The sequence below is a fragment of the Pyxicephalus adspersus genome, chromosome 10 (genome assembly GCF_032062135.1).
Source record: "Pyxicephalus adspersus chromosome 10, UCB_Pads_2.0, whole genome shotgun sequence".
NCBI classification, from domain to species: Eukaryota; Metazoa; Chordata; class Amphibia; order Anura; family Pyxicephalidae; genus Pyxicephalus; species Pyxicephalus adspersus.
The window spans coordinates 46,414,348-46,429,129 of record NC_092867.1 but is presented as its reverse complement, the minus strand read 5'-3'; the positions used below and the strand labels follow the sequence as shown (position 1 = coordinate 46,429,129).

General features: G+C 34.7%; 1 protein-coding gene across 1 annotated transcript; it reads right to left on the bottom strand.

Annotated features, from left to right (window-relative positions):
- Nucleotides 1-1,882: 1,882 nt before the first annotated feature.
- Nucleotides 1,883-8,973, bottom strand: RGR (retinal G protein coupled receptor). Its single transcript, XM_072424187.1, has 7 exons — nt 8,794-8,973; nt 7,656-7,812; nt 6,012-6,133; nt 5,029-5,182; nt 4,020-4,137; nt 2,876-2,989; nt 1,883-2,161 (listed from the first exon to the last, which is right to left on the bottom strand). The coding sequence occupies exons 1-7, from the start codon at nt 8,870-8,872 to the stop codon at nt 2,018-2,020; spliced, it is 888 nt and encodes a 295-aa protein (XP_072280288.1). The 5' UTR covers nt 8,873-8,973; the 3' UTR covers nt 1,883-2,017.
- Nucleotides 8,974-14,782: the final 5,809 nt, after the last annotated feature.

Here is a 14,782-nt window from a genome sequence, read left to right as displayed (position 1 = left end):
ATATAATAATAATAATACCAAAAAAAATTTGGTGTTTGAAAAGATTATTGGAACTCAATAATTGCAAATTGTTTATGGTGCATATGACATGAAATAAAATAGTTTTACAAAGTAGAATTCATTTACCACGAGTAACCTAAATAATAAATAACAAATACCTAGTCTTGGCTAAAGGCTTGAAGGTCAAATAATATATCTGAATTATTGAAATCTTTAATTCTCTATGAGCTGCTAGAAATGAAGCAAATACATATAATGCACATTACTGTAAGTAGCAATATCCTATCAAGTGAGTTTATACTGTCATGCATGTAATTAAACTTTTTAGAGCAGAGCTTATGCCAAGCTCCTTTTTAGACAGTTATCCTGCAATTTGTTACAGTTACAGATGTTGTGTCTGGTGACCTCTTTTTTGTGTCTAACCCACTTTTGATTTAAACAGCTGCCAAGGCACAGACTGCTATGTGCAGACTAATCCATTGAGAACATCTGCAAGAAACAAGTCCTGGGTTAAATGTAAAAATAGGTTTAACCTTGTTTAGTAGTTCATATACTTTACTGTAAATGTAATTTGCAAACACAGGTAAACCTAAAGCTGCATATTTTGGATGTACAGGTAATAATTAATGTTATGTTTAGGGTTTTTTTTTATGATTTCTGAGTTTCTGAGAAGATAATGTCCATGCCTTTAGAAAAGTGGTCATGAGTCATGAAGAATGACATTGTAGAAGAATTACAGGTGTTCTGTAAAACAAAATAGTTTACACCATGCCATAACAATAAATATGAAGGCATATGGGGTCATTTTCCATTCCTCTGCACCTCTAGTTTGAGCAAAGAGCCCTTTTTGTTTCTTTTGAAAGAGCAAGTTATACTGTTGTAGGCTGGGCATGGTTGGGTCAGAGCTGTTACAGTGCATCAGAAATGGGACCTGTCCAGAGTTAGGTATATTAGAATATTAAGTATAGACACTGCTACAACCAGAATCATCTGTGATAGTTTATTTTTAGTAAGTGGAGCAGAGGGGCCTCAGCTATTCATTTACCACATACCTACTGTATTTTTGTTAGTATATGCATAAAAGGGCCTATTTACAATGCCTTAATAAGTTAAATAAAGTTAGTAAAATGTTATGTTGTTATGTTTATAAAATGTTATGTTGTTATGTTTATAAAACATCATTTTTTTTAATAGAGTCCATAGTTGCTATGTATTACTTCTGACTAGGGGGATTGCCTGAAGGCCAGAAGATGGAACACACAATGTATGGTTTTAGTGAACAAACACTGATCTACTTACTGAAGTCTGAGAACTATGGAAGAATAATAGCCCCATAGGACTAACTTGGAAAGGAATAAATTTTTTGCTCCTTTATTTAGAGAACATATTACAAAAGAAAAATATCTACTTAAGTGAAATGATTGTGTTTGCCTAATGTATGCATACTGTATGTGCAAGACAATTATTAAATTACATTGTCTTTTTTAACAAGACCTAAACAAACTAAACATTTTCTAACTATATCAAAACATTATTTTCAAGAAATTGTGCTATAAGTGCTATAAAGCTTTACCATCCAACACAACCCTCTCAGTATATCACATGATTAAGCCAGCACTTTAACACGAATGGCTAGCTCCAGTTCTGTTGTACAGGTGATTGCAAAGTGATACTATACTAGGTGAAATTCAGATACTTACACTTTTTGCAATAAAACAAAATACATTTAATGATCGTTAATTTGTGTCTTTTATGTCTGCCTTGAAATTAACTTTCATTTTATTGAATGACTGTTGTTGTTTTCATTATGTGTTAATGCGTATTTTTTTTATTTTAGGGTTTTTTTTAATAAACCACAGTACATCTTGATTAAGGCACATAGTCATTGTTACATAGTATTTTTACTATTGCCCAGGCACACATTTTTACCCAGCTTTTGCAGGGCATAATAATTAATACAGTAAACATTGAATATTGTCCAATACAGATAAAAACAGAAAAAATACCTAAATATCTGTTATTTAGTTTTATTTTCAGTTTCTGTTTTTTCAATTTTTTGTCCTGTGAGAAACTGCCAGATTCCTCCTCTGTAGTTCTCATTCCCAAGTCCATACACATAGGCATTCACAGCAGGGGATATCTTGGCCAAGATAGCAGGCATCTGAAAAAAGATGCGACACAGACTTAGTCTAAGCAAAGTCAAAATGCTGTTTTATATACTAAAGCAAATGTATCCATAGTTAAAGAGAAAAAGATACCTAGAATACCTAGGTTAATAGACGCAGATTTAAGTACTTTTAGATATTCATATTTGTGTACCTAAATTTGTATTTCTCACAATAAGTTCTTTTACTCTGATATGTGGACCCTTGTTCCACAAACTAATTTCTGACATGCCTTTACTTGTCTTTTCATATGATGAGGTTTATTCTTATAAATGTTGCTCAAAATTGAAATACAACATAGCATGGTGAATTTTTTACCTTCTCAAATCTGAGTTTTTATGGCTGTATATACTGTGGCTGTACATTTCATGGAATTATATTTTTGAAATCCTCAATTAGGCAAGGCTCACATTCATGTACCTAACCTGTGAGTAAGCAGGTAAAGCACACTAAACCCCAACTATCATAAATAGGGCTCTCAGAAATGTTCTAGTGCGTATTGTCATGCAAAAGCTCTGTTTAGTGGCTGAAGCAATTTATCCACCTTCTAGATATACCACTCTTTACTTATTCCATGTATATGTTTTTGCATTGACTGGTTCCCCTACTTTGCAAACATTATTTGTCTAGAACTAGTACAAAACCATTACAAGGAACAATGTATTTAAGTGTAATAAAAATGTTGGTCAGGATTAAACTATTTTTCTTACCATCCGTAATTTTGGCGAAAGGATTGTTGCATCCTGAATAATGGCATAAAAGCATAGCAATGAATAGGGCCCCCAACATATAATCAGGGATTTTACAGGTAGTCCAGTGTTCATCTGTAAACAAACAAAACAAAAAAAAACCAAAACCTTGTTTTACATAAGAATTTAGAACTATACATAGTACATGAATAATACATTGTTACAATTAAAAAACTTCAGTTACTCAACCGCCCTAATTAGTAGACCAGATTTTTTAATTCTGTGGTGAGTGTGTTTAAATGCACATATCTCATTATTTAGTTTATCTAAACAAATTTAGTATTTTTTTTTTATCAATAATATTATTGCAGCTGGGTGTTTTTGAGCAAGATATAATTATTAAGAATATTTTCAACCAAAATTTTAAGTATATATACACACACTACATATACTAACACTATATACATTAAAGTTGTCCGTTAATTCTACGTGTTAATTCTACTCACATAGAATCAAGTTGGAATCTACTTGATTCTATGTGAAATATTCTTGAATGTCCTACAGTGTAAGGATCATTTAAACAGTAGAATCAGCCCTTTTTAAATACAATTCAGGTAGAAGTAGGCCTTGCAGCCTAAGGGACAACCTCAGGGGTATACAGTACATATAAAAACCTTTTTGTTTATTTTTTATCATTTTTAAAGCTGAGGTTAGTAATAAACCTTATTGGTTACTATCACCAAAAATTTGATTAGTGTTCATTTTGCTTTAATGCCCTGCCATTTTTTCTAAAACAAAACTTTAGTTGTTCTGACTGTGCTTCTAATTCTTTTATTTTCACATGAATAGATAGAGCATCTCAAGAACTGCTCAGTAAGCCAGCTGGCTGAGTTTGGTCAGACCTCAAAGTCATTTCATTCTAAGCTGCTAATAAGAATTAAAACCACATTCAAAGCATCCCTTAAATGAACAACTTTCATAAATGTTCCAGCTATTACATCAGCATCAATTCAGATGCTTAAAAGTTTCCTAATAGAAACAATTGATTGTATTCATATAATACAGAATCAAGGATAATCCCTTGATTCCCCAATAAGCTTATTATGAATAGCCCAAATATGTGGGGCCTCCGTCTATGTGAGAACTTTGGCCAGCTGAGCATTACCTTGAGCTGGCCAGTTTTCTTCAGCTTCTGGTGTATGGACTGGTAAGCAGTCATCATGATAAACAGCGGAATTAAATACTCAAAGAAAGCCAGTGGGAAAAGGAAAGAGATGAAATTTCTGTTAAAAAAAATTGATAACATTTTAGTTTGGTATTACAGTCACATATTTTCCTAAAATACATAAACATGCAGCTGTATTTCAAACAGGTCCAGTTTTGCCTATCTATATTGACTATCCATGACATTTTTAGGCTGGAGTAGCATTTGGAAATTAATTTGGACAAAATAAATACATTAGCTTTTGAAAAGTTCCTGTATCGTAGTCGGGCCCATATTACTGAGCCACCTGACTATGATTGAATATCTGTTGGACACCATTCAAAAAAATAATGTGTCCAGTTGCATTTAAAAAATTGTAAAAAAAGACATTTACTGAACTGAAAAAAAGGCAATCTGATAACAAGGTCACCAGTATTTCCTGTTGATTTACTGCAGCTGCTATTTTCACCATTTCTGACCTAAAGTGGAACTATAGTCTGTGGAGACAGAAATCTTGGTAGAGGAACAGAGCTGTACTTAAAATCACCTAAATATGGGTGATCTTACGATTGGTAATGGTGCAAAAACACGAATGAAGCAGGTGGAAGAAGAGCAAGGATTCTTGCTCAGCAGTTCCTCAGGTGCAACTTCTTCTTCAGGAAGCTTGAAAAGGAAAATGTACAGTAGTTACACCCTAGGATTTCTCTCCAAATATTGTCAAACCAGTATTCAGTGACAGCACTGTCCTAGATAATTTGGCACTACAGATATGCAGCCATAAGGTAAATAGCACATGGTACTCCTTGGACACAGTTTACATTTCCAGACTAAAGCAAATTGTCACTTTTGATTAGCTTAGATCTATAATAAACTTTATTTTCATGTAAAATGTGAATTCAATTTTACTACTGCACCAATGCTAAAATGCTGTTAACAAAATCATACCAAAGTCTTCTTGAAGGAAACTTACCTGTCAGCTTTAGAGTAATCCAAAGTGCAACACGTTCTTAAAGGTTCATAGTCATATTCACCCCAACCAAACAATGGCATCATAGACCAGAAGGCAGAGAATCCCCAGACAAACATCACCACTGAAATCGATGTGCTCCAGTGTAGTTTGCTACCTGCAAAAATTATAACTGTATATCCTATTTATTTTTCTTTAATACAACATGACTTAACATATAGAAAAATAAGTAATGTGAGAACCTTGACATGAAAATGCTTTTTCAACCATCATCCACCATACAGTACTATACAATTGTGCTGCCCAAAATAACACAAAAAAACAAAAGACAAAAACATGCACAGTTTGGGACTTTAAAGGCAGCACATATAACTTACCACATAGATAATATCATATTTTATTTTATATATATTAAAAAGATATACAACAATCTAAAATTGGTGCCTCCAAATATCAACATTCACTGTCCATCCTCTGGCCTGATCAATGATAATGACATTACAAGTACAATTATTACATAGATAGGCCATTGTATTATCAAACATTTATGTGTTCCCAAAATGTGTATGTTTTTGTGTAACTAAGGAATAAGGGATGTGGTAATAATCTACCAGGTTACAAAAAACAAAAGGACAGATAGAAAGCAATAAACAATATTAAACAAACATAGTCTGCCTGGTGTTTGCGTAATAATGTCACATTAAACCAGTACTGTTGTGGGCAGCAATACTATGGGCCTAATTTATTAAAACTCTCCAAGGCTGGAGAGGATACAATTTCATCAGTGATGCTGGGTGATCCAGCAAACCTGGAATGGATTTTGCTGGATCACCCAGCTTTACTGATGAAAGTGTATCCAGCGTATATCCAGTGTATTATTATATTCATAAATATAAATGTAAAGACTTACTGAGTGTAAAAGAATGAAGTAGTAATAAGGATCATGCTCTAAAAATGAAAAGAATCTCAGGTGTGGGTACACTTACGAGTACAATATTGGTGGTAGCGATCCCATGCTATTGCAGCACATGAGCTAATACTGGACAGAGCTGCAACAAATCCCTGGAATCCATGAATCTGACATCCTTCTGTTCCATAGGGCCAATACCTGTTCACATGGTGTACCAAAACAATGTTAAAAAAATGTTTTTGTAAAATACATCAATAGTAAAACACCAATAACACAACTCAGAACAGGATAGTCAGCTGTTCACACTACCTGAATATACTGAGCTCCAAACCATTGTGCAGCTTTAGGCAACATTTCTATCTTGCTACATGACTTTCATTAAATTAAGATGGGTGTATTCCAGACTTGTGACTGCAGTAATAATTATGTTTAGAAATAACTGTGCCTGAAATGAATTATTTAGAATTTGTTATGACAACAATAGTAATACTCAGACTAATTATCTGCCATGGAAAATTGGCAAACAAGAGCACAACCGCAGCTGTCTCTATTTTATATTTGGAAACTGTAGTAATTGTAGTAATGATGGATATTTTCACTGACATAGTATGATAGTATGGTTACACGGGCATTGACTGGCGTATTCTAAAAGTAGCTTGCAAGCCTAAAAAGTGTGGGCACCCCTGCATTAGGACTTTTACTATTGATAGGTATATTTTTTAGATAATGTGTGAGGCTCTATTACAGTACTATAAACATGATTATTGCAGCATATGTGCATGCAGGTTAAGATGTGACAGTGAAGTCAGAATTCCTGTTTTGTGCACGTATACCAGCATGTACATGGCTCTGTGGCTTGTAGTGAATAAATCAGTTATTAGCATGACAGGGATTTTTTTTTATTTCAGAAAATATTGTCACTTTATTTTTACCTATTTGTTCCCCCCATAGGTAATATTGCTGATTGAACTCTTGCCGAGCACCTTTTCATACATTCAAGTTAAAACACAACCAACAATTTATCTGAAGATATAAAGGAAATAATAAGCAAGTAACAATACTACCATTCTCCCCTCCTCCTCCTCTCTGTGCCCATAACACCATTGCCCCCTAATGTTCTCCCTGCACTCCTTGTCACTCCCTCCACCTTTGTTTTTTCTTTTTGTTCTTTCTTGTTAAAAATGAAAAAGCAATAAAGCAATCCTATGGATAGGGAATACACTGTGTAAAAATAAAATCAATATACTAAAACAGATGTTTATACGGGTTTTTTTTTTATCAGTTTTTTTTTTTAATTTATGTTAAACTAATCTGTACTCGGTACTGATATGTCATAATGTTTTTGTAACATTGTATTCTTTATTGTATTTTGTTTGGTTGCAATTAAAAAAAAAAAATAAAAAAAAAAAAATAACCAACGCTAACTGATAGCAATGGTTGCATTTCCCAACTTGGAATTTAAATTGCTTAGGAGTCTCTTCCTAAGCATTTAGGGTTTTGGAAAACATCTACACTTTACCCATATTAACTAATGGATACTTTTTATCAAATTATACACTTTATATTTAAAATAGTATTTAAAACTGTATACTAATGTATTACTAAATATTAACAGTGCACAGACATTTTTTTAAAATATATTCTTTTTAGATAAGGGTAATTCAGCAAGCAGCACTGTGTAATAGTAACACTACAAATCAATCAATAATACCCACGTTACCTCAAGAAGCTGGAAAATGCAGCTACAAATGCATTGATACACAGTCCAGTGTCTGCCACTGCTAGGCTTATTATCAGCAGGTTGCTAGGTGTCCTGAGCTCTCTTATTTTGTAGAAAGAAGCAATGGTCAGGCCATTTAAAACAAACCCAAGAAGAGCTGTAAAATAATGCCAGTGGTTAATGGTAAAAAAAGGATATTAAAGATAAAAAAACATCAGCCTGCATTAATAATGATCTCATTACTTACAGCTTCATGCTACTTACTATCAGAACACAACTTTTCAACAGGTATCTCCTCCAGTGATATAAGAGCTACTGGGTTTTATGACATCAAAGACCACTTTTTAGTAAGGAAATATTCTTCAACTGCCCACCACCATATATTTATGATTTATTGCTTTAAAATATCTTTGAAAATTAAAGACTGTGCATGATACCATGCATATGGCTAAAGGATAAAATTAGATATGAGCAGTAGAAGGGCCTTAAATATGATTTGTAAATGTAAGGGTTGGATACCTATGGCACCCAGAAAACAGAAACAGTCAGTGGAAAATATCAGGTTTCTGGTGTTATCTGTTGCTTTATATAAATAAAGGACCATTGCCCAATCCAAGTCTCAATCAATCTCATTACATTTCATTGCTGTTGTTGCCCTGCTTCTGAAAATGCTATTTAACTGAAACAAGAAAGTCAGAAACAAAATAATTTCTCATGTGAATACTTGTTCCAGTTTATAGTTTTATTTCCAAAACAAGAAAGCAAGCACAGCAACCTGTCATCTTCAGAAGGAGATCATTGCAAAAGCATTTTCACATGATAAATCTTCAAGTGATTATAAACACTGACAGGTATATTTTTCATGCTGTTGTCAATAACAATACATTACACAGTGTAGTTATCAACAGATTACTTTCAAACTACTGAATATGTTTTCTTTTTCCTTTAATATCACCTTCTGACAGATTGATTACAGCACATACATGCAACAAAAATTACAAAATATGAATTCAAAGTACTTTTTTCTTATTCATTTTATTTGTAATTTTTTTTGATCATAAAACTGAGTATCATGTGTCCTGTTATCATTTTTCTGAAGGGTGTGACAAGGAAGCTGACAAGCACAAAAACATCTTACCTTCGACCAGAAGTGTTGTGCCAATGCCAAAGACCTCAATCTCAGTGAAACCTTCAGGAAGGGGGTAAGATGTAACCATGTTTGCAAAATTGGTGCAGACACCCTGCTGAACTGTCTGTTTCTTTCCCTTCACACAGGCGCACACACACACACTCACAGTGTAAATGCCTCCTTTTAAAGGGTCTCTTTCACATTTTGTATCTTGCAAGTCATTATGTAAAACCTTTTTTTTCAGTAGTTATGTCTGAAACATCACAATCCCCTGAAGAATTCTCTAATGATGTGAATGAAAGCAGCCCGCAGTATGCAGTTACCCCCACCTTATCCTCTTCCACCTTTCCTAAGTCGTATTTGCATACCATGCTAAAAAAGACCACATTCATGGCATTGACAACAGAGGTTTTGTGAATACATGATTATGAAAACTGTCTTCTCTGTTTGTCCTTTTCTTATGTCTGATAATTATGTTGTAGTTCACAGAGGGGCTCAGCAAACAGAATAGAATTAATTTATATAGCTTCTAATTGGCAGCGATGTATGGTGTTCGGGTAGTTGATGGTAAATAACAAGCACAGAAAAGAAGGACAACAGCAAAATTATAGCCACATTTTTATATGAAATAACCAGATTAAAGGGAGAGCGTGTGTAAATCCCAAAATGCATTATAAAAAGAGGTGGGAAATATTGGACAGGGTGTGAACAGTCAGTTCTAGAAGGTGATGAAGGAATCAGCAAAATGACAAAGGTATTGATCTGAGTGACTTTGACTAAGACCAGATTGTAGTGGCCAGACTAGTGGAACAGAACATCCAGAAAATGGCAAGTCTTGTGGGTTACTAAGTGCTTTCCATTGACAAAAGCACTTACAATGGTCAAGTGAGCATTAGAAATGGACCGTGGGGCAATGGATACATTGTTTTGTCTTACGAATTATGTTTCCCCTTTGATCATTAGGATGGCTGAATCATAACCAATACCAATCAGAAAACATGCACCCTACGTTAAGGTGAATCTTACTTATCAGCAATCCGGATACAGGCTCAGAACTGGAAAAAGCCCAGGTACAGGCGTAGGCAGAATTCCAGACAAATTTTCCTGGGCCATACTTAGTGTTTACCTGTAACAGTGTGACATCAAATATATACTGAAGTATGTCCATGTTGTAGGACTGATTCAACATTTAGGTAGTTGACAGTGTGTACAAAGCCAGTTAATATTTACAGTCTCAGAAGAAAACATATTTTCACTAGGAGTATGTGGAAACAATGTTGTCTGTAGTGTTAGGGAAGTATTTTTTGTTTATAGGCATCTGACCTATTTTGGGAAAGAACCACGTGGTACTAATGAACTGTAGAACTTTCAAAGACAGATATTCCTAGGGCACAGTCTTTAGCATTGAGCAATGTCCGTTTTGTCCCCAATGTCTGTTATTCAGGTTGGTTTTACAGGAACCAGACCCAAACAACACTAATATTTCAACAAAGTTCATGAATCTAGAATTAAAGTCAATTGCAAAACTCATTTGCAAAAATTGTATTGTCTAAAGTATCTTCTAAAGTTCACAAAGTTATCGAAAATATGATTTTCTTTCAAATTGAAGGCATCACATGTAGGTGACAGTTTCTTTAGTGGATTATTGTTTTGTATATAGTTTTGAGAAGTGTGTTATTTAGTAACAGTAGTGGCAATGTTATTATCATTAGTTGTTATAGCACTCAATACAGGAAAACATGATTGATGTGGAATTACCTCTGTGAACATAAAATTAAAAAAATAAAATGTTATATTCTCAGAAGTTCCCAAAGGTTTGGTGTCAAAGGTGTCAGTGTGTTTATTTACTTTTTCTTAACCTTTTACAGGAACGGGGCAAATGGTATAGTATCCCTGTATTGATTCCTTTTAGTAAGCGTGTAGCTGTTTGGGGCTTGTAGATTTTACCATAAGCATATCACTCACCCGTATACCTATACGGGATCAGACTGTGGGAAAGAAGCCTTTCTTTCAACTATAGCACATCAATGATTCTCGTAAAGAAACTGGCATCCAGACAAGGAATCTGTATCAGTGGCAGTCGGTATAATTGATATAGATTTAGAACTAAAGGAATAGAATGCCATGATTGATGGTGAATGTACTTTTAAATGGAATTAAAAAGGCATCATTAGAAACATATATTTTAGTTTGTAATTTTTTTCCCTTTTGAGGTTGATTTCAAATAATTCAAACTGTCTCCCAATACTTCAGCAAAGTTTTGTTTGGCTGCTATCTGTGCAGCAACAGGCATCCAACCATTACTCCCCTGTGGATAATTAAGTTCTAGAACTATCTAGTAACTGCTCCTTAACTCTTTCAGTACTTAGTAACTCTATCTTCCTAAAAGGGTCAGTGTGTTTATAGAACTGTTTATGGGAATGGGTGAGAGGTATGGTTACCAATCTTGAAAATTAAAACACAAAACAATAGCTCATAACACTATGTGCAAGCTTCAATAGGGTAAATATTCTACTTGTATCACTCCAGTTACAATCCCACCACCCACTGGCCTGAGACTAAATTTAAACATGCCTAATAAAAGTCAAAATGTACTTAAATAATATCTTCTCTATGGCATCAAACTCCTTCCCCACTGTGACTCTAAACTTGGTATATATTGATAGACCCCTGACAAATCAGCATGTTCTTGTACCAGTAACCAGCACAACATCACGTTTTCTCTGCTGTCTTAACCCTGCTTTTTTTCTTTGTTTTTCTTTTAAACAATTATAAACCTATTATACTGTGATACACTGTTAACCTAAAATTAGAATGTTGAGTACATCACTAACAGAGTGTAAAGACTATGTATTCAATTACATAATAAACTGTTTAAGCCTATAGATCTGTATGTTTTTTTTGTTTTAGTGGGTGGGGATTAGACTTGCTGTAAGTTTTTTTTGTATTTTTCCTGCTGGAGAGATATACTATTAATTCCCATCAAATTGACAAATATGTCACCAGACTGGAAGTGAGGGAAACATGCAGCAGTGACACAAATAAAATTGGACAGGGTATTCACCTTCCCCTACTTCACTAACAAAAATATTTCTTTTTATATTGCAGTTGGAGAATCCCCTTTTTTCTCTTCTAGTTAAACATCATAAACACACACAGGTTCTAACCCTTCCTTACTCTATTCTACGCTATGGCAGTTCTGGATGGACATGCTCCCTAAATAAGCCATCTGAGAAGAACCTTGTCAACTTCTTAGCAAAGTAATTAACATTACAGCCACATAGGAAAATGCTTGATTCCTCAAAAAAGAAAGTCTGCATTTGCCAACTGAGGAATGTAGATGATTGTATGGCTTGTGAACCAAGGGGTTCAGAACTAAGTGGAATTAAAAAACACAGGAATAGTGTGTTTTTGAGATACAGGTTTGTTGGTTGACTATGAATTTGTAGTTCACTTTTTATCAGCCTTTTAAATACTTTATTATTTTCTGTCAGTTTTTTAATTAACTTTTTTCCCTTTTATTTCAGTGTCCTAATAAGGGGAATGGTTAATGGTTCACATGTGATATAAGTTTTAGGTAAACTCACCTTTCAGTTTGCTCACTTTTGGCTTGTGAACCAAATGTCTCAGAACTAAGTGAAGTGAAATACAGGAGTAGTGTGGTTTACATAGTTATACAGTTGTATATATTGTAACTTAGAAAATGAGTGCTACCAAAGTTTTGTTAAGTGCACAGTCTGCCACATGATGCATAAATGGAGCAACAGCTCCAAGATAAATACTGTTGTGACAGATGTGATCAAGTTGCCCTTCTGGAATCTCATGGTCAAGATTGTCAGGAGTGCACTGTATCACTGAGATCACTAACCTAGCTGTCTTGGTTCATGTTGGAACTAATGGCAGGATACATGGGTGTTAGAGGATATTTAACAAATCAGTTTAAAGAACAAAGATTTAAGTTTAGGCAAAGGACCTCCATGGGTATATTTTTATGGAATATTGCTTGTGCCATGTGCAAAACAGGAAAGACGAGAGGAAACAGAAAAACAGAAGAGCTTAGGCAGGTAAATGCATGGCTTAAGTCCTTGACTAATTTTTTATTGGCGAGCAACCTATATGCCAGGGGTGGCTTGCACCTAAATGAAAGGGGGACTGCTATTAGGGGAAAGATTTATTTGTAAGCATTGTGTCCTTAAATTACCAGCAGTTGAAATCTCATTCGTGAGGAAATTGGGCATTCCATTAAAAATGGGAAATGGTTATAGTCTTCTGAATCCTGGAAAGCTAGTACCTGTCAAATAATAAATGCCAGTGCATCAGTGCTTACTGTTCACCACTACTAAATGGACCAAGGAGGGTGATGTGTCTAAGAAACCTTCTCGGAATATCAGAAATCTCAACTGGATGAGGGGAAAATGGGGGATGATTGGGAGAATAAATCCTCTACATCTTTTGTTAGATGAACACCTTTAGAGAATCATAATCACAGCCTCTAGGTAAGGTAATAAGACTGCAATGCGATGACTTTATCCCACCCATGTACTGGCTGTGATATCCACTGTGTTAAATCGGTTATGAGAGGCTGCAGAAGTCTGTTTTTTGTAGGGCAGTAATACTATGAGCAACTGTGTAGTGTTTTGCCCTTTGTTGTGTATAGAGAAATTTATTTTTGTACAAATGCTTAAAGTATTTGGGGCCTAGACCATTTGTTCAGGTAGTCATGTTTTGATATATCTTGTGGCTTTTTAGGTTTTTTTTTCTTTGAGAAGGTAACAATTTAAATGCCAAACAATTAATGCAAGGAGATCACAGAAATACTGCAGTTCAGGTCTTTTATTGTAGAACAGACTACATGTTTGCACCTTTTTCTGTTTTTGGCTGTAGTGTGCTTTTTAAGTGTTGTCACGGCACACTTGTGGTCTTATGTTGAGGAATGCTTGTATGTAGCATTTTGAGCTATAGGGACCATGTTCCTAGCAATGGATTGCATAAAGCAGACTAAAGTGATCTAACATTGAAAGGTCTGGCTGCTTCTGGTTTCTGCTACAGGTTTTAAAGTCTTAGGAGTTATTTTTTTGGAATGTTACGGCTGTAGCTTCATGTATGTTGACAAAGGTAATTCCGCATATGGTATTTGCCTTTGCATTTGTTTTGTTAACTGCATATTTAATATCGCTGCAGTTTATATAATGAGCACTTTTGTGATAATAGTGTTGAAGTAACACATGTATTCCTGCAGGTGGTATTTGTATAGTCTGCTGCATGTTTACCTAATATTAATGCAGGTTAAGGATTTTTACACTTATAATTAGTCATTAGATTAACACAAGTATCCATGCATATTTATTGTCCACTGCATGTTCAACTATTGTTGCTGCTGTTCATGTACTGGTGCCCATTCTTATGGTAATAATTCTGAAGCATCATGATCTTAGATTTGGCATCCAAAACTTAACGTGGTGTAACTAGGCTTTACAGATTTACTGACATACAATGGTACTTTATGGTACCATTATTTTATATTTTAGTAGTTTTCAAAATGGAGAATTCTACAAAGGTACATGTTTTATGTTCCACATGGCATATTACAGCATACCATCTGGTTATGATATTGCCCCCCCCTTTTTTTTAGGACACTCCCATATTACATAGCACCTGGACGTTATGCAGCTGCTCCACCATTCAACATATGGGTATTGTCCATCCTTTACAATAGCATGACAGGAAGGAGCAGAATTCTGTTGGATTCCATTATATATTCCCCATAGTTCACAGCTCGTCTATCTGGTGTGACATGGCAGGTAAGGGTTAGGAGCCAAATTTCAACTTACACTTTAAGCTCAATAATTGTTCTGCAGCAGTCAGTAGTGGTATGTTGTTTCCGTACAGACCTCATTTGGATTAGTGATTCAGTATGTGGTCCTTTGAAGCAAAATTGTCTTTTTATTTTTGCTCTGATGGATCAGCATTTCCCCAGATTTTCTAGCATCCTGCTCAA

Coding starts and splice junctions, on each gene's coding strand:
- RGR (XM_072424187.1), bottom strand. CDS start 8,872: ATGGTTACATCTTACCCCCTTCCTGAAGGTTTCACTGAGATTGAGGTC. Junction 5,183..6,011: donor CTACCACCAATATTGTACTC/GTAAGTGTACCC, acceptor TAATTTTTGCAG/GTAGCAAACTACACTGGAGC. Junction 4,138..5,028: donor GATTACTCTAAAGCTGACAG/GTAAGTTTCCTT, acceptor TTTTTTTAACAG/AAATTTCATCTCTTTCCTTT.